We start from the raw sequence: 20,653 nt of genomic DNA, 5'->3' as shown, positions 1-20,653 counted from the left end.
ACAGCTCAACTATACAAACACGAGCCCACCTAGATAAGATCAATGAATGCAGGCGCCTACAACGCACGTCTGAAACTGCGGAAGCAAAGCAGGCACGGGTTCAAAACAAACGAGCTCGACTGACGGATATACAAACACGAGCCCGGCTGGATAAAATCAATGAACGCAGGCGCCTACAACGCGCGTCTGAAATGCCGCAAGCAAAGCGGGCACGGCTCCAAGACGAACGAGCTCGACTAATGTATTTCAGGATACCCAACGCCGGGGGTAGGCGAGTGAAGCGAGCAGGGGGCGGAGCCCCCCTTGTGTACAAACTGAAAGGGAAACTGGCTTGTTCGTATACCGAGTGTGTGGTCGTGAACCGAGGCAAAAGTTTGGCGAACTTTTTGGTCGTAAACCGATTTGCACGTGTACCGAGACGTTCGTGAACCGAGGTTCCACTGTATGTGAAAGTAAGAATTTCCTCTGCTCAATGTGCAGTGACAGTAATGACCCTGATGTGACTCAAAATTCGAGCATCTGTCAAGTGCCAATAGCATAATTAAATAACACAGACTAGCATCAGGTGGTAACTTAGTAGCTGCCATTGTTGGGAAATTTCAGGTGGGAGGATGTAACCAGCAACAAGAATACAGAACGATCATTTCATTATTTAATAAAATTCAACTTGTATTTACAAAAGTAATCAATTGGATGACTCATTATAGAGTTTTTTGAGGAAGGAGTGAGAGAAGAAGGTGAGATATTTGCAGATGTCATTGAAAGTAGACTCTAAACAATAATTATAAAGACTCATAAGCGCCAATATCACTGCAGTTAAGAACTATAACTTGAAGACCAATGTAAACATGACAAAACATTCAGTATTCATTTGTAAAGAACACTGTAAAAAAAAAAAGAAGAATATTAACTTGAAATCACATATGACAAGATAAGTTGGAGCAGATGAACCAGTTTTGCTGCTTATGCTTTGTCAATTTGGAGAGTTATCATCTGTGAGATCTCACCTTCCAACTTTTTTATGTTTATGTGAGTTCTGGATATTTGTTGTTCATTTGCTGTGTGATCCTCGCAAAAAGAAATTACATTTTTAACTGTTTGCTCTCATTGTTTTTGCTTTATAAAACTGAAAAGCAAAGGAAAACCATTAATCAAGTATCCGTCTGCTGCAAATGCAGCACAACTGCAAAATTCTACTTCTGTCTGAGCTGATTGTTATACTGTATTTTGGTTTATATAACAAAATGAGAAGATAAGACAACACTATACTAGAATTTGGTTAATTTTGGTAACAAAGTTATTTCTCTTTGAATTCTCCCACTGATAGCTGCAAACATGGAAGAGTTGCTCATTAAATTTACTATCAGGAATCTCATAATTCTCATAGTACATATATGAATTAAATTCAGCTTTACTGACACTTTCCCATTTCAGGCAACAAAAGTTCTGTAAATAAGATTAAAGAAGTGAAAAGGAGGTTGTAGGAATTTATGGATGCTGAGGATTATTGACTGAATCAAAATGCAGTAGTACCTGGTGAGCTGGTACTGCATGTCTTTCAAATGCCGACAGGATGCTTTTAAAGTCTACTTCAAAAAAGAGAAAAAAACAAACAAATTTCACAAGTAGGAAGTGTGATGAGAATAGTGTATCTGGACATATTAGAAGGAACATACAACAACAACAACAACATTTATTTATATAGCACATTTTTATACAAAAAGTAGCTCAAAGTGCTTTACATAATGAAGAAAAGAAAAATAAAAGACAAAGTAAGAAATTAAAATAAGACAACATTAGTTAACATAGAAAAGGAGTAAGGTCCGATGGCCAGGGTGGACAGAAAAAACAAAAAAAAACTCCAGAAAGCTGGAGAAAAAAATAAAATCTGTAGGGGTTCCAGGCCACGAGACCGCCCAGTCCCCTCTGGGCATACTGTTTTTATTATACAGTATGAACTAGAACTTTAAACTGTGTTGAGTTTAAGTATCACTAATTTTAATTAATATCCAAAACCTGGTTTCTAGGTACACTACCCTGTCGTGAGGTTGCCAGTGCAGGTGTGTCAATTTGAAACAAAATATTGATGAAGCGTTAATTAATATGAATTGGAAGTACATTTAAGATTATTCGTGGTCATTAAAAGATTTATTTAGAATTTCAGGACCTCCCTTTACTAGCTCTCAACTTTGGTTTTTGGTTTGTCCTATATGCAAAAGTTCATACTGGTTATTCTCTAGATGGGCATGTTTGCTGGTCAGGGTTCACACATGAAAGCCAGTTTAATCCTGTCCATGTGTTGAAATTTACCGATGGAATTTGAGGTGTTTCGTTCAACAGATGCTTAGATAAATCATGTGTGGTTCTAGTAACTGGGATCATTTTATCATCCTAAAATTCTGCTACAATTTCTGCAAGCATTCTTTCTGAACGATTTCTCTCCTTTAGTCTTTTTGAGCCACTCCTCTGGGCTCATATTTCACATCCATGCCAAAGACCCACTTGCCACTTCCAATACTTAGGTTTTTCATTTGTCTCCCCTTTACTATACCTTTATCTTTACTGTCTTCCCTTTTGTTATGGAGGGGGTCCTTGCATTACGACACAGTTCCGTTCCTACAACAGTGATGTAACCTGAATTTTGGTGAAACACACCCTAGCCTAAGTCACTTACCTACAGTGTGCTAACACATTTGCAAATTCATAATCTAGAACATAAACACACAAGTAAGTCACAGAAAAAGGAAAAGTACATAAACATACTGTACTGTACACTGTACTGTAGTAACAGAAAAAATGAGTGTAAAAAAATCCTTATCTTTATTCCTTCTCACGTCTCAATTTTTTTTTAAGTTTTTATGGGAGTGAGTGTTCTAAACTCAGAACGTCGTGTGTCAAGACGTTGTAACCCAAGGACCCCCTGTACATTATTTGATAAATCTTACAGTATTGTTTGCTTTGTAAAGCAGTCTGTGGTACTGCTCACCATGTAGCGTAATATTATAAATAAAGATTTTGAAAAGATATTGATTTTCATGTATGTTAGATATTAAGAAATATAATAAAATGCCATTTCATACTCATCATCTGGCCCTGTCACATCTGAACAAAAGAGACACTTTTGCTAGGATGCTTTTCATTGACTTTAGTTCAGTTTACAACACTATCATCCCTCAGAAGCTTGTAGGGAACTTGAGTCTACTAGACTGCAACACTTGTCTATGAAAGTGGATCCTGGACTTCTTGACAGAGACCCTAGATAGTCCACATCAAAAACACCACATCCAGTACCATTACGCTGAGTACTGGTGCCCCCCAGGGCTGTGTACTCGGCCCACTTCTGTTTACTCTGCTGACTCACGATTGTACTGCTGCGTACAGCTGTAACACCATCATTAAGTTTGTGGAGGACACAATGTTAGCGGGTCTCATCAGCAATGGAGATGTGTCATCTTACAGAATGGAATTACAACAACTGACAGACTACTGCACGTGCAGCAGTCTGTCTCAGAATGTGGACAAAAGAGATTATTGCTAAAATCAGGAAGGCCAATGCTGTCCACACCCCACTGTGTACTGAGGGTCTGCAGTGGAATTGGTCAAGAGTACCAAATTCTTTGGTGTGCGCCTGGCAGCTGACATTATGTGGTCATTTAGCACCACCAGCAGCATCTCCACTTCCTTTGGCAACTGAAGTAGGCAAGCCTAACTTCCCCCATTCTCAGTACATTCTACAGGGGCACCTTTGAATGTGTTCTGACCAGCTGCATCACTGTTTGGTTTAGGAACTGTAATGTCTCTTGACTGTAAAGTCTGAAAACGGGTTGTGCACATTGAAGAAAATATCATTGCGATCTCTCTGCCCTCCATTAAAGGCATCTTTATAAAGTGAAGTTTCTACAAAACCTATAGCACTATAAAGGACCGCTCCCACCCATCCCATGGTCTCTTTGTCCCACAACAACGTCTACCCCTTGGCTTTCTGGGCTCTAAACTCTCGGCTGCCCCCCTGCCCTCAGATCTGCTCCCAGTAGCTTATTTACTGTATATGTAGTGTGTTTGTTACATTTGTTACTATGGTTGTTTTATTATTGTTAGTTGTTATTATTTATGTATTCATTAATATCTATTTCAAATTATTACTGTCTATTCACTTATCTATTAGTTGTTTATAATATAATATAGTACAGTATAGTATAGTGCTTTACCTGACTTGCACTTGCCCTGTGTTTATGTATATGTTGCACCACAGTCTTGGAGAACATTATTTCATGCCACTATATGCTGCAATACTGTGTATAGGCAGTGTGACAATAAAGCCAATTGACTTGAACATTTCCTTTTAACATACATTTAACATACTTGAATGTGTGTTTATAATATGCAGCATACCCCTTAAGAATGGTTTGATCTCTTCGTTTATTGGAAAAGTTGTTTGTTATAGATAAGGTATAAAAACATTTTTAAAAATTTAGCATTTCATTGTTTTTGTCTTGTTTGTATATATTTTTTGTCATATACTAAAATTGTTTATTGCATATCCATCCATTTTCGAACTTACTATTTTTGCAACAATCTAAAAATCCCTATTGATTCAGTTGGTAGATAACAAGGCAGAAGCACAAGCTGAATGTGGAATGTGTGCTCTGGAGCAGTTTAGAACTGAAGTATTGAAGTCAGTAGCCTCTCCAAAGTAACAGGGACTACTAAGTAGGTACTTAGTTATCTGAAAATTGTAGAGGGAGAAGTGCTGTTTAGATTAAATAGGATACAATTCAACAATTAATTATTAAGGAAAAGAATCAGCAGTGCATGTCTAGAACATGTGTATTAGCACATTCTCAAGATAGGTTCAGATTGGGAAGGTCATGTTTCACTAACATGCTGGAATGCTATGACAAAGCAACAAATGCATATGATAGTAGAGGTGCATATGATATTATTTATATTGGTTTCCAGAAGGCCTTTAATAATGTACCACATGAAAGGTTAGTGATCAGACTTAAAGAGTTATTTCCTACTCTAAATAATTTTTATAAATATACTTAACATCAAGCTTACTTTTGATTAGTCTTTCTTTTTTACTGTACCCATTTTTTATTTTGCAGGTGGTGGATGCCAGGTTGGTTTCAGTATTCGATGCCCGTGAACTGGAGCTAGTGATCGCAGGGACAGCAGAAATTGACTTAAATGATTGGAGAAATAATACAGAATATCGAGGAGGTAAGATACAAAATTAAAAGTGGTACTTTGAAGAAATTTGTAGATGCCGAACTCTACAATGGACAGATATTATAATAAAGTTTATTGTCTTTTAATAACAGCTGAAGTACTTGTAACTGTAGGAGGAAGAATTAAACCAGCATGTCTGTAATATGTTTGAAGTTTTAACATCAAAGAAAAGGGTTTTAGATCTAAGATGAATGATCAGCTAACGAAATAAAGTGCAATTATTATGATTGGTGAAGCACATTCATACCCAGTATGGAAACCAAATCTAATATTCTCATTCTTCTTGTGTAGGATACCATGACAACCACATTGTGATCCGATGGTTCTGGGCAGCAGTTGAAAGATTTAACAATGAGCAGAGACTTCGCTTGTTGCAGGTAGGTAACATCAAATAATGAAATTCCAAAAATTGGCTGAAAGAGTAAAAGAAAACAAAGCAAAACTATATTTGTGGAATTGTAATAATCAGATTATGAGTCCACATACATACTCTGTTCACCAGTGTTGAAACAATGTATAGGACGAATTACTGCTGGATGCAAGTATTCAAAAATGGTTTTCTTCTTTTAATGCTTTCATAGGTATTGTTAGTTAATATTGTCTGTCTTATAGTTTATAAGCAGTTTAACCTATTTGTAATATATATGACAATTTTGTGATAGACTGGAGTCCTATTTAGAGCGTGTTCCTCTCCCATGCATCAGTGGTCACACCTTACACTTGTCACTTATGTCATTCCACATCTCCTGTTTACTATTGCAGTGATTCTGAATGTTTGCTGTTAATTATTGTTTTGTCATTATTTGGAATTATTATTATTGTTTATTTGGCTATTTGTAGTTAATTTTGATATTTTTGGTCGCTGTTCTTTGTTGTCGCAATTGCCACCATTTGGCAGAATTGTTTTGGTGCCAGTAACCATTTAGTGGTTGATAATGCTTCTAGCAGGAAATTGCATGTCATAGTATCATGACCCAGAAGGTATTTAAAGCACTGCTATCCCAGCATCCAAAATTCTGTATTCCAATGTTTAAAAAAAATCACATTTTCATGGAATAGGGTTAAAAATATTTCTTCAGGACAAAACATTTTTCCTGTTTATTTCTACTTCAAGTTTTGTTTTGTGTATTGGGATAGTTACTTTTGGTTTCATGTTTGATCTTCTCAATTTCGACCTTCCTTTTGTTTCTGACTACACATTTTGTTCCCACCAATTTCCTGCTCCATTCAAAATGATTTTTTCTCTGCCTTTTTCTACTAGAAGCAGAACAAATATTGTTTAGTGACTGCTTACTTTCAGCTGCGATATGAAGATTGGTCAGCCTCAGTTTTCTTCATTATTTAGATGACTTGGCAGTTTATATCAGATTTCGCATTTAAGGATAATTAGTTATAAGTTATGGACATCTCACTCTGTGTGTTGTAGTCATCTAAAAATGGTAATGGTCTCCTAGTCTATAGGCTGTGATTGGTAAACACAATAAATATATTCCCAGAGAACAAGGAGTTGCTCCTTATTTGTCACAAAGTTTGATGGTGTTCCAAGAGAAAGGTACTGAAAAGATTGCATAAGCTCAGTAAATAAGGCAAAGTTTCCTTTCTGAAAAAAATTGTGCTGTCTAATTTTTTTCAAAAATGCAAGGTTCTCTAATCTATCTGACATTTCCATCCATGTAAATGATCTGAAGATTTGTACTCCATAGAATATACTATGTATTGTTCTCAAGAAAAAATAAACGTGAACCAAAAAAATCCTTGCTGTGGCTAGCTGTTAAAAAAAATTCTACAAAATTGTTATTATTTGAGAAGTTTCTAAGTGTGAATAATGGTGATGAGCCTGTGATTCATGCAAAATTGAGTTTGTGTGAAATTTAAAATTTTGCTTCACTTTGTGACCAGATTAATCCACGCCATTGGCATACCTGCCTGTGAACATTTTTATGTACTGATTCAATTCTACATGTGCCTGCTTGTGATTTACTATTAAGATAAATTTCTGTAGTGAAAAAAAATAAACAGAGCAATTGCTTGTCATGTGTGGACATTTTGCTGAGCAATGAGACATGGATTGTGGTTGTTCTGGAAGTACAATGCCTGCTTAGATAACAGTTTTAGTGATTGCAATCCTAAAGATGCATCAGAGACAGACACAATACTCGATGCACTCCTCCGTAATACTTGGTGTGTGCGCATCCTCAGCTTCATCTACAGGAATCATGAAACAGTTGCAAGGCAGCAGCAAGGGGCATGATTTCTGTGTTTTCCTAAAAAGAAAAATACACAATGGTGAGAATTGATGTGTCCTCATTTGGAAATTATGCAGAATGTTACTTTTTTAAAAAATGTACTTTTCTCCACAGCATTACTTTGCCAGTGTATATTGTGCTTAATTGTATTTATTTATTTATTTTTGCTTTTAGCATTTTAGATAACTACCACTTAGATTCACAGGATAGGCAGGATATCAAAAGGACAAAGAGCATAAACAGTTGATCTTTCTCTATTCTGGCAATCAGAATAAGAATGATGCCCATCAGAGTTGTATGAGTAAACATAGATGACCGGAAGGGAAGTTCCCAAGCTATAGTTCTTGGGACTGTAGGGGCAGGAGATTCAGTTTGAAATTGGCTTCTCGTTCAGTGACACAAACTGTGCACCTTTAGAAAAGTGGTTATCAGGAATTAATATCGTAGTGTAATCTCTAGAGGGTGACAAATTCAAAATAAAGTTGGTGGAAATCTGAGTCAATAGTCTCATGTCTGTAGAACAGACCAACAGGTAGGACATTGGCAGAATGGTTCATAACGTCCTTTGAACTACAGTACTGCAGGTGTCATATGAACTAAAATACTGTCTTCCAACAGTAATGACCATCAAAAAGTTATTCCATAAATTATTGTGTTCATTTTTCAATTGGATAAATATTCTTGTCCTTGTTTCAAAACCAATGCTACACTACTGTTAGGAATAGAGAGAAGACCATACACAGCAGTGTCTAGTGGCGCCTTCACGTCTGAGAGTCCAGGATTTTTTTGAATTTTTTTGTTTGTCATCACTGTAGCTGAGGGAGGAGGAGGTAGAAAAGTGATTCTTGAAGATAAGGGACTGTTTTTAATCATGAGGTGTGAAACATGAGGTTGATCATAAAATGGAGAGGCAGTGCAAGTTTGTAAAAAAAAAAAAAAGAACCAAAACATGTAACAACAGAATACGTACTAGTGTACCACCAGTTTCTGGAAAGGAACCGTCAGTAATATTTGTCGTGTGAAATCGTATACTAAGTGTAATTCTCCTTTCATTATCCACAGACTTTCTGGCAGGGGTTCCTGCTGTTAATAGGTATTCTTATCCAGTTATCCAGAATTCTAGTGAAATTATCAGTAAGACTAGACAGAGCTGAAATAACATTGTCCAGTTTTAACAGGGATGGCAAATGCGAATCAAAAAAAGTTTAAATGATTTGAGGATGAAAATTGGTTAGGAGAAAGAAAAAAAAAACTCACCTCCTTCTATCATTACCCCAAATCACAGTGCACTTCATGCAGAAAAACTTTCAATATATCCTACTTGTGGAATTGTAGGTTGATTCTGTAAATTAAATTCGTACAACTGAATCAAATCAAGTTTTATAACAAAACAACCTGTGACAGACCCTGGTGGAACAGGTTTAGAAACCCTCCATCGTTGGTCCTTCTCAGAGAGAGAGGTTGGGAGCATACGCTGAAAGCACCCACCACATGCCGATCCACTTTGATTGGGTCCCGAGTGCACCGGGTGACACCTCAGCACCATGCTGGAACAGTGTAAATTTTTTGACGGTGGATGGAGTGCCAATCCTGTCACCAAACCCTGAGTTTTCCCTGTAAACTATAGGACCTGCTTACAGGGCTGGATGCAGATTAACGTCATACCCAGGACGGAGCAATTGCAGGGTAAGGGCCTTGCTCAAGAGCCCAACAGAGTAAAGTCACTTCTGGTGTTTACAGGATTCAAACCGGCAACCTTCCAGTTGCTGGCACAGAACACTAGCCTCAGAGCCACCATTCCACCCAGTCACATCGGAATTGTTCCCTCACTGGCAAGTGTATCCTTTTATAACACAGGCTAGAAGCAGCACTGAGGTTATAGTCAATTGTGCAAGCAAAGTAGACAGAAAGCCAAGTGAGACTGAGATATTGGCATGTGGAGTATGGGGGTTCAGACTAAGGAAAAAAATGTCACAACAATACAGTAAACAATGTTTATCATCATTTGTAACCATTTATTGATGTCAGTGAGAACATGCTGTTTTAACCATTTTAAGCATTGATGGTGTTACTTGCAGTTGGGCTACTTAATATGCTTACAGGCATGTCAATGGGCTAGCAGTGCACTAAGTGGTATATTGTCCAACATTTTAGTTTTGGTAAAAGAAAATGATAAAAAAAATGTTCTATATGTTGTGTTTAAAACAAAAGGGCTTGTGTACTAACAGCTCTTTTTGTCATAGTTCCCACTGGAGCGGCAACACAGCTTTTTGTGTTGTTTTAGTTGCCACCATTTCAAAGTATGTTGAATCCCAAAATTTGTAAGAATGGTCAGTTACATCTTGGCATTTGCTGTATGGGAGGTAAGCACCTTGTGTGTAAACTAAAAACCGTCTTATTCTGCATTGCCTTGTCCACCGTTCAAATTCTTTTTACTTTCTTCGTCTTTTTACACTTTGACTTGAAATACCTAAAAACAAACAGAAGCAAGCAAGATCAAGCTACTTTATTAGCCACTTTGTGCCTGCCCAGCATGGAATGAGCTAGCAAGAGCGCATAAAACCAGAAAAAAATGATGGTGTAATACCAAACAGTAGAATGGACACTGCATGTCTTTGTGGTACAGTGTCATAAATATAGCTATTTACAGCTGGATGCACTTATCTTAAGAAAGAAGGAAGTGTGACATATGTGTGTCTGCGGCACATGTACCCGATTCATGTAGTGTTGAAGGAATCGGGTGAACATCCGGCCAGGTGAAGCCACCAGCCCGTCATACCCTGCCTCTGTTTAAAAAAGAGATAAGGCAATGCAAGTGGTGCATTGCTCAATTAAAAAGGAATTTAGTCCTCGGCAAGGAGTTTAAGAAGTGAAACTTAAGTACTTACTAGAGAGAGTGGAAAGGCAAGGCAGTTCAACCGCCTTAGGGCTCACACACCGGCTGATGCTGTGATAAAAGAGAGAATGCTGGGAGGAGGGGGAGTGCAGCGTATGCGGCATTGTGTGGTCCCATACAGGTGGGAACAGAGATGCGTTGGCAGGGATTGGACGTCACACTCTACAATGGCATATAAAACCAGCAAGTAGACACTAAGGGTCGTCTTTTTGACCAGGTTGGGTGTCTGGCTAGACAAAAGCCAACAGTGAAGTAAGTGTGGTGAGTAAGTCCTTGAATGTATGGAGGGGACTTGAACAGTTTTTTTCCCCTTTTTGGTGTAAATCGCCTTTTGTTATATTTTTCCTTGATCAATTAGGAAGGGAAAAGAATGAAGAATATTTGATTTTCATAAATATCAGCATTTTCCAGGTGTTCTTTTTTCCCCCCTTTCTGATTTTGGTGGGAACAAGAATTACATTTACTGTAGCTCAACTGGTTTTATAAGCTAAAACATATGTTTTTTTTGGTCCTGATTCATTCTGGGTTACCAGAAATACTTTTTGGTCAATTCAAATTTTTCAAAACAGCAGGGAGATAAACAAACTGTGAATCGTGGCTCTAATTTGCATTGGCTGCTCTTGGACAAAAATTGTTCAGGGTTGGTTGAAGACCACAGTAGGTTTTTTTTCCCCAAAATCTAGGAGATCTGTAGGTGTCAGTAATTGTAGCCACTTATAATTTCCCTGGGGAGTAAAAAAAAAAAAAAGGTTCAGGCTATGGAGTGATTTTAATATTTTCATATTGTCCTGACAATCTGTTTCTCTTGAGGTTTTTAGTGCTTGCCAAATACGATATCATGAAATCAAATGTGGTAAATAATGACCAATAAATCGCTCTTGCAATCAGTGATTTTACGGTCTTGAGGAATATCAGATTATAATGATCAGTAAAGATAATAAAATGGCACCACTACCTAATGGCTAACATCTGCCAATCATCCACATCATAGTTCTGCTCAGTGGTGGACAGTTTTTGTGAACAGAAGGCACACAAAGGAAGCTTCCCAGAATCTGGAAGTCGTTAGGATAGAATAGATCCTACTCCTAGACCAGATGCATCCACTTCTATTTTGAAAGACAGGGTGACATCGAGATGTTGTATGATGGGCGCAGTGGTAAACATCTTTTAGTCTTTTTAGTGAGAGAGGTAATGGATGCAATAACTGGACTGAATATTTTGATAGACTGCATGCATGTAAGATTGTAGGCAGTTTTAATATCTAACTTTGTGAAAATGGTGGCACAGTAAGCGGTATATTCAGCCTAAATCTTAACACTATACATCAGTCAAGTAACACCTGTCATTTTTTCTGGGAAGGAAAATTTTTCCTTAAATAAGGTTTATTATTATTATTTATGGTCAGGAACCTTTTTTGTTAAGTATTTCAATTGTAAGTGGCGCCTTGTGAAAGTTATTAATTATTATTGTGTTAGTATTTAAAGATACCGTGACGCCATTTAGTTTTTATTTGAACATTGCCATTTTGGTACCTGGTTGCTAGGTGGTTAGGAGGTTTAAGCTGCTTCTCAGCAATACCCAAAATGCTACAATACCTGGACTTGCCATAACTCACCATGAGATGTGATAGTTCTTTCACCTTAAAAAGTGATTGAAGCTGGTCAGTTTTGAATAATTTCCACCTTACGTTTATCCTTGCTCTGGATCTTTGCCCTAGCCCAGGGGTAGGCAACATCGGTCCTGGTGAGCCGCAGTATGTGCAGGTTTTTGTTCCAACCCAGTTCCTTAACGAGAACTCAATTATTGCTGATGAAGCACATATTGCTTAAGTGACATTTTGATGCTTCATTTTAGTGGTCTCACTTGTTAAGGTTCTCCAACCTTAATTGCTTATTTCAATCTTAAACTGCTGCATTCAGTGTTTTAATTGCTCCTTATTAGCAATAAGATGTAAAAGACAAAGCAGCCAGCAGTTCTCCAGCTAGCTTTTTTCCAATTACATCTGTGTGTGTTCATCATACACTGTTTGATTTAATAAAACACTTAATAGAAAAATGTGACAGACTGAAAATGATCTGTTTTAGGCTTCATATCATTTGGATGATATCTTTGGAAAGGAAAAAAATCTACGATATAAGAGCCTTACATTGCACAGACTAACAAGCCATAAAATTAAATAAGGTCTGAGATTGGCAATGATTGGTTTCTAATTAAGCAATTGGGTTGGAATGAAAACCTGTAGCCACTGCGGCTCACCAGGACCGACGTTGCCTACCCCTGCCCTAGCCATTTTCAGATGAACTGTTCCTCCAATATCATGTGAGATATCTCCTTTGGCGGTAGGTGATCGCTGTGCTACCAAGTACATAATATATCCCACGTTACATTCCTCAAAGTCTCTTACGTTCACAGATGTTGTGGAAGTAAGGTTGCCTTCAGATCCTCAGTGATCACCATGTGCCATCTTTCATGTTCGCAGCTCACCCACAAGGCAATTGAGACAAGCCAAAGCTTAGGTCAGCGATGACAGCAGCATACCCTCAATTTAGAAATCCATCAAGAAAAAAAATATTCTAACTTACAGTAAAAAGTTAGAGGCCAAATCTTAACATTAATAACCAAAAATGTTTATCAAGGTAAAAAAAAAAATGGAAAGAGAGGCCTTCTGTTAAAAGGCTGCCGCATGCAACATTAACAGAGACTTCTCCAATAAGTCTATTTGTTGTAATTGCTGTAACTGGCTGAACCAGGTATAGGTTGAGCATCCCTAATATAAAATGCTAGGGACCAGAAGAATTTCACATTTCACATACAGTATGCATAATCAGGTATCTTGGGGATAGGAGCTAACTTTAAGCACAAAATATATTTTACGTTTCATATACACCTTGTGCACATAGGCTAAAGGTAATTTTATACAATATTTTGAATAAGATTGTGCACAGTAGCATTAGCAGTATATCTCTGTCAGCTGTTAAACAACAGTCATTCTTTTGGAGAAAAATATTTGAAAATTTATGTATTATGCTGCATTGCATTTTTGGTATTCTTATTTTCTAAAGTTACCATTATTTACACGTAATTGTATTTTCCAACATCCACACATTATCATCCCTCTCAAATATGTGTATGTGTTTATATATTCATGCACTTCCACCTTTTTGCTTAATTTTTAAATTCACAACATCACATTCACTTTTGCCTGTTATTTAAAGACCATTTAAAATTTTCAGACCAAAATGTCCGACACCCATACTCTGACGTAATGTCATCCAGTGTCCACTTGAGGGCTGCAGTGTCTGATGAACAAAAGCAACAAGACGCACAAAGAAAGATGGATGTAAAGGTTAGGATGTGCAATGAACAAATGCAACAAAAGCCTCAAAGAAAGAGGGACATAAGGGCTGTCATTTCTGGTGAACAGAGGTTCCCAAATGAACAACCTACTGTATTAGCTGTAACATAAATCAAAACTGGGCATTTTCACATGATAGAAGGCATAGCAGTGAACAGAGTTATTCTGGAGATTTACTTTTACCTTTCTTGTCTTTGACTTTTTCGTGTAACTTTTTTTTTGTCATAGTTTGTGACGGGCACCTCCAGCATACCATATGAAGGTTTCGCGTCATTAAGAGGAAGCAATGGACCTCGACGGTTCTGTGTGGAGAAATGGGGCAAGATCACTTCATTACCCAGGTGAAAATTGTTTGCTTCTTTAGTGGAAAAATAAATCGACAAATGAAGCAGAACGGGGCTAATACTATAACTTAGTAAAAGACTGCAGAACTTTTACGTGTGTCATGGTGTAGAAGAGATTTTACAAAAGAAACATTGATATTAAAACAAAAGTCAGAGTTTGGTTGTGGGGAAAAATATGGAGGGCGGCACGGTGGCGCAGTGGTAGCGCTGCTACCTCGCAGTTAGGAGACCTGGGTTCGCTTCCCGGGTCCTCCCTGCGTGGAGTTTGCATGTTCTCCCCGTGTCTGCGTGGGTTTCCTCCCACAGTCCAAAGACATGCAGGTTAGGTGGATTGGCGATTCTAAATTGGCCCTAGTGTGTGCTTGGTGTGTGGGTGTGTTTGTGTGTGTCTTGTGGTGGGTTGGCACCCTGGCCGGGATTGGTTCCTGCCTTGTGCCATGTGTTGGCTGGGATTGGCTCCAGCAGACCCCTGTGTTTGGATTCAGCGGGTTGGAAAATGGATGGATGGATGGATGGAAAAACATGGAGAGGGACATGGATGTAGTTTATCAGTGTTTATAATGTTATTCCCTATTCTCTGAGTCATCTTCAGAATTAAGAGGCACAATTCAAATAGCACTTCACAATTAGGTGTGGTTTCAAAATGTGTTCCCTGTTTATTTTTCATGTTTTTTTCTATTAATTTTATATTATCAGAGCCCACACCTGCTTCAATCGTTTGGATCTGCCACCGTACCCTTCATTTTCCATGCTATATGAGAAGATGCTGACGGCTGTGGAGGAGACGAGCACTTTTGGTCTGGAGTGAGAAGCTCACATTCACCCTTCTTACCATGTTCAGTCAATGCTCATGAACCTGACCTCTGCTTGCTGCTTTCCACATGGTGCTCTGCCTGTTTTCTGCAGCATGTTGTCGGTGGGGCACGTTATACTGGGCAGTGGCTTTGGATTGATGCTTTAACAGACATTATTGAATGCGTAGAATGGGATTAGGCAATTTTTGTCTGAGCACCTTTAACTCTTACAGAAGAATTAACGGACAAGGATTTTTCGAAAAATGATGCCTTTCCAATGTGATCTTTCTTCAAAAATAATGCGACCACAGTTTTACAGTACCTACCTTTATTTTTTTGTTTTGTTTTCACTTGTAAAATGTCAAGGGAAGGTATTGAGGACTACATGCATTCTAGGCTACCCACTCATATTGTTAATTTATTGAGATGACTCTCCAGTACCATATCACTGTTCAGTCAGAGCAGGGAAATTGATCTGCAAGATAACCTTCCATGGAATACGATGGACTTTCTAAATACTGAAGAAAAGATCTTCCACTAGGGGCAAAGCCGCACTGCTACACATGCAAGAAAGTAATATTTTAATATATTAAATACATATAAATTAAGAAAATTAAGTTATTAGAAAAGCTGCCAATTTAACAGAGCACATAATATTTGATGATTTTGTGTTGATTATTTTCCAGTTGTTTATAAACAGATTAAGGCTGAACTTTCTCTTTTTCTATCTTTAAAAGTAAGTAATCATATACTCACTGTCGCTGTCACAACAAGAATTATTCAGTGACTTTGCAATGAATTTTTGTTATGGAACAATCACTTCCAGATACAATTTAGTTCAGGTTTTTTTTTTCTTCCACATGCGCTGGCCAGTCTTTTACTGTGTTAATGAATTTAACAGCTTGTAAGGCCTAATGTGGGACAGCCATTGATCATCAACCTGGAAACTGGGAGTGAAGTGCATTTTTGAAGAGGACCACTCCTCCATTGAAAAAAAAATTCAGCTTCCGTTCATTTAGCGTTAGCCACACAAAATATACGAACTTGTGCTGAGTTTCATCATTTGCAGAGACATGTTTCTTTCCTTTCCTTCAGATTAGCTGCTTGTGCGTACCGCTTTCTGTAACAGGCTTGGGTCTGCTAGGTGGTGAACAACGGTGACAAAATTCAGGGGCCATAGATGTTGACTTGAGATTATACTGTAGCACTGAAATGGTCTTTGCTTCACAGATGCTACATTGACATCTTGTGAAACTGTTTGAGAGGCGGATACAGAAAACACATTTGGGATTTCTCGGGTTTAGAGTACCCCATCATTCTCCAGTTTTTATTCTAGCTACAAAACAGTAAGGATTCAAAAATGGATGTCCAAAACACATGTGCAAACAAAAATGAACACTAGTCTAATGTATGGAATGGATTCTAGTTTGACATTCTTGGGCTTACTATTATGAAAAAGTACATATTACTGTAATATTTTTCACTCATGAGGTTAAAAATGAGCAGACATATTTCACAACTTACGTGGGTTTTCATTTCTAAATTTTAGATGTTGTTTTATATGCTGGTATTGTTTCAGGGAAGTCTTTCCTTCGCCATGTTACTGGGAAAATAATCTCTGACTTCCAGTTCACCTAAGAAATAGCCGCCATCTAAAGCACTTCAAGAACTGAACTAGTGTGTACTGAAGCTTTGTTCACTTCGGAGACATTAACATCCTAGTATCACACAAGAGCAAAGTTAAGCTGACATGATATCTCCTCTACTACTAGTCCTGGGCACTAGAAGTAATCTTTTGATGAGGAACATCTTGCGAAATCAACTTTAATTAATCAGTTATTTTAATCCTGTAAGCAGCATGCTAATCTTGCCCAAGCATCTGTCTGCACTGTGCACTCCTTATTTCCTGAGTCTATACTGCGACATTGTCTAAGACTGACAATGAACAGAACTGCACAGGCGACTCACTTCTCTTCACGTCTCTAATAATAGCATGTCAGTTTATAAAGTTATTAAACACTCCACAGTACACACAGTGAGTAACTGTTGCTAGTGTGCCTAGGCAGGAATAAATCAACTGCTTTTTATCTTCCCTTGCCGCGGGCCATAGAACAGGTTTGCTGACTGATACAACACAGTGATATTGTACATGTTTAAAATGTGGATTGCTTTTTAACATAGTTACATCCTGATATAGATGATTATTATTGTAATATTTATTTAAATATGGTAACAGCTGTATGGTGTAACTTAGAACAATGAAATGTTCTTTATCTTAGTATAACAGCAGTTAATGTTGATAGTTTACAACTACACAGCTGGTAATACAGGAAAAAAAAGTTCAAATTAACAACCATCTCCTGCTGTAAACTTGCTGTGGGTGAGGTTGTGTAAAACATCATGTACGTGATGCATGGAGCGCCCAATATTCATTCATTTTTTTCTGGCACACCAGGGGGAAGTGACATTTATTTGATTCCCCCTATTTTCCTTTGACAATGAAATGATATCCTGAAAAGTTTAACAATCATGAAGTTACACCTCTTTTTATGCCAGAGACTTCAGGTGCCGTCTGGGATGGCAATGAGCAGGTAACATTACAGTTGTAAAGAATATAATCACATATACAGTATGTCACAGCTACAGTACCTGTGAGCAGATAACATGAACAGCTCCCTTGTTATAAATCTCACTTTCTCGCACTGTTACTTAACTTTGTTGTAAAATCTTGTCGCAGGGAGCTGAAGTGAAGATTTTCTTTTGATTTTGCCTTTTTTTTTTTTTACCATGCATTTATAGTTGTAGCATATGTCTGAGACAAATCAGAGATCCTTGAGACAAACCCGTCCTGAAAACCTTATTTTCACTACCTTAAATTGGCCCTTTACTGATTAAATATTCACATTCACTTTTTCCTTGCATACACTCATCAAACAATTTTCCAAACTACTTTTAACATTATGGGGTGTCAGGAAGGCACGGTCTATTCTAGTAGAATCTGGTGCAGCACAGAAAATATCCCAGAGTCAGAATGAGATCTCTTATAGGGTACACTCATGCACACACCCACCTGGCCAAATAAAGCTCATTTAAAACGTATCATTCGATCAATTGGATGTTAGAATTTTGAGGTGTTTTTTATTGTCGTCTTATACAGGAGTTTTTCAAAACCAATCATAAAGTATCCCAGGAGTAGCAGCAAAGATAGTACGTGTACATATTGCCTGAAAAAGCGGAAGATTAATTTCCACTACTTATTTTCAGTTATGATACCAAAAGTCTGGTAACAATTTCTTCTGTGATGTAAAGTTGCTGGGTATCAAATTAAGGAGAAAAAGCCCCCTGAAGCTGTTTGAAATGTGGCAAGTAGCAGACTGGAAATCTTACGTTTTATTTGTGAATGAATGCAATTGTCTGGGTATAAAATCTTTAATAAACTTTTATAAATTATACTGCATGAAAGAAAAAAGAAAACTAAACATATAAACAATAAGGATAACTATGAATTAATAGAACATATAATAGTTTGGGTGAATTTTTTAGGAAAAACAAAGCCTTTCGAATGACCAGTATGTGCAAATTTTCAAAGAAAGACTTGGCTTCATGATTCTGAGGACACACAAGTATGAGATCTTTAGTGTGAGTGGTTCACCTTTAACAGGGGTACAGGCGATCTCCGGATGATGGGTCATGTCATTATTTTGCTATTTATATGTAGCACCGTAAAAACGGAACTTACACGTCACTCCCTTTAAGGGAAAATGTGAACTTTGACCTGTTTCCAAAGATACTGATTGATAATCCTTTTTCCTTTCAAATTCATAAAATGATTTTACATGAACAAAGTGACAACATGGCTATTGCTTGTTCCTCTAAATTCTGAATTGGATGTCCTCTAAGGATTATATGGTTTACTAAGACAAGTGGGCTTGGTGCAGACCAGTCTGTAAAACTACTGGTTATAGTTTGTGTTAAAAAAATGAGATTGCCTTTAAGCTGTGTTTGAGAAAAGCTCACATGGGCCCTTTCACAAACCAATTAGTAATTCTATCTATATACATAATGTGGACCTTTTTAATTTTATACTCTCTCTCTGTCTCATATATATATATATATATATATATATATATATATATATATATATATATATATATATATATATATATATGCACACACAGAGTATATTTATAATTAGCTACTCTATTTTTAAAATGGCCCTATACTATATACACACTATACTATAATAGTATCTATACTATATACAGTACTCTTATAGATACTATAGTAGTTGTGTGTAGACCATATATTCACTGGAAGTGGTGATATTTTTAACTTCTGATACTTTAAAAGTATATAACATCTTTATTAATGAACTAAAAATTGCATGATCATTGCACAGGTCATTGAATATGCCTGGAAAGAGCGATAAAGATGATAACAGACTGTATACACATCAGACATTCTGCATTTCAGTTCCAGTCTCACTTGAATCTCCACATGATTTCCAGTCTCAACAATCCTGCACTCTTAGCAACAATTAGGTTGAAATCTTCTTAGCTTGTGGCAGGCAGAGTGTCCCATTGACAGCAACAAGGACACAGGGTTGGTGTCCCGCATGCATGTTCTCTCTTTCTCCACATGGATTTCCTTCAGGTGCTCTGGTTTTCATCCACAGTCCAAGAACATGCAGGTCAGATGAACTGGCAGTGCTACATTGGCCTCTGGTTGGGTGTGTGTGTTCATCCTATGATGGACTGGTGCCCTGTCCAGGGTTTGTTTCTGCTTTGCTTCCTGGCATATGTTCCAGCATCCCTGTGACCCTGCTCAGTATAAGGTGGGTTTAGAAGATGGATGGATGAATTTTTTGGCTTCATTGGATCATTATTGTCACATGTATAGAGCACAGTGAAATTCTTAGATGCATGTGGTAATCAACATGTATCATGTCACCACACTCTTAAACAGTGGGTGAGGCAATGCACCTACCTAACACTTCCAGGAGACTGGGTTCAGTTCTCAGCTGGGTCACTGTTTGTATAGAGCTTGCACATCATTACTAATTGTACGTGTGTTTTTGGGTGTCCTAGTTTCTGTCCCAAAGATGTGACTGTGCGCTGATAGGGAAATTCTGAATTGGCTTTAAATGAGTGAATATGGGCTGGCATCCGATCCAGGCTTAGTTTGTGTCGCATGCACCGTGTGGCTCAGATAGGCTCTGATTCCTTACAGTCCTATAATGGAAAAAATCGTTTTGGAAAATAAATAGATGAATGTTTGAAGGAAAGATGTATTCACAAGACCTACTAAATTGCCACCCATTTTTAAATATTCATACGATTTTAGTCAGAATCCATCTCTTAAAAATGCCCTAATTTTGATGCGACTATCTAAAAGGCAGCCCTGATTCAGTGAGCACCATATTCCTCTCAATACATCTTTTTGCCATCTCAGAACAAATTGTCTTTCTTAGCCAGAAGGGACTTCAGCCAAATAAAATGCAGACTACCAATGACCCTTTACTTACTACTGAACTGTAAAGGACATAAGATGGTATGAAATTAAGAGTGTAGAATGGCATATGAAAGTTTTACTAATAAAGAAGAAATATACATAACAAGTGTCAGATGTTAAAATCTCCACATCAGTGTTTATTTTATACATGTAATGCAGTGAATGAATGTACAGAGGTAAGCCTGGGGGGATTTGTTTTCATATTTTTACTTTTTTCTATATTTTAAAAATGTATGTATATTAATGCACTGAATGTACCAAAGGATTGCAGGTGA

At 37.5% G+C, this 20,653-nt stretch overlaps 1 protein-coding gene across 3 annotated transcripts in view; it reads left to right on the top strand.

The window, feature by feature from the left end:
• The window catches only part of LOC114656187 (E3 ubiquitin-protein ligase HECW2-like), a 358,966-nt gene extending 343,387 nt beyond the window's left edge, over window positions 1–15,579 (top strand). For all 3 annotated transcript variants that reach the window (XM_051931045.1, XM_051931046.1, XM_051931047.1), the window contains 4 exons: window positions 5,109–5,223; window positions 5,524–5,609; window positions 13,958–14,070; window positions 14,770–15,579. In XM_051931045.1, the coding sequence (XP_051787005.1) occupies window positions 5,109–5,223; window positions 5,524–5,609; window positions 13,958–14,070; window positions 14,770–14,881 (426 nt within the window). In that variant the 3' untranslated portion in view covers window positions 14,882–15,579. The remainder of the gene's footprint in view (window positions 1–5,108; window positions 5,224–5,523; window positions 5,610–13,957; window positions 14,071–14,769) is intronic.
• Window positions 15,580–20,653: the final 5,074 nt, after the last annotated feature.

This window comes from Erpetoichthys calabaricus, chromosome 8 (assembly GCF_900747795.2).
Source record: "Erpetoichthys calabaricus chromosome 8, fErpCal1.3, whole genome shotgun sequence".
Classification (NCBI taxonomy): Eukaryota; Metazoa; Chordata; class Cladistia; order Polypteriformes; family Polypteridae; genus Erpetoichthys; species Erpetoichthys calabaricus.
This window is presented reverse-complemented; position numbering and strand designations above follow the sequence as displayed.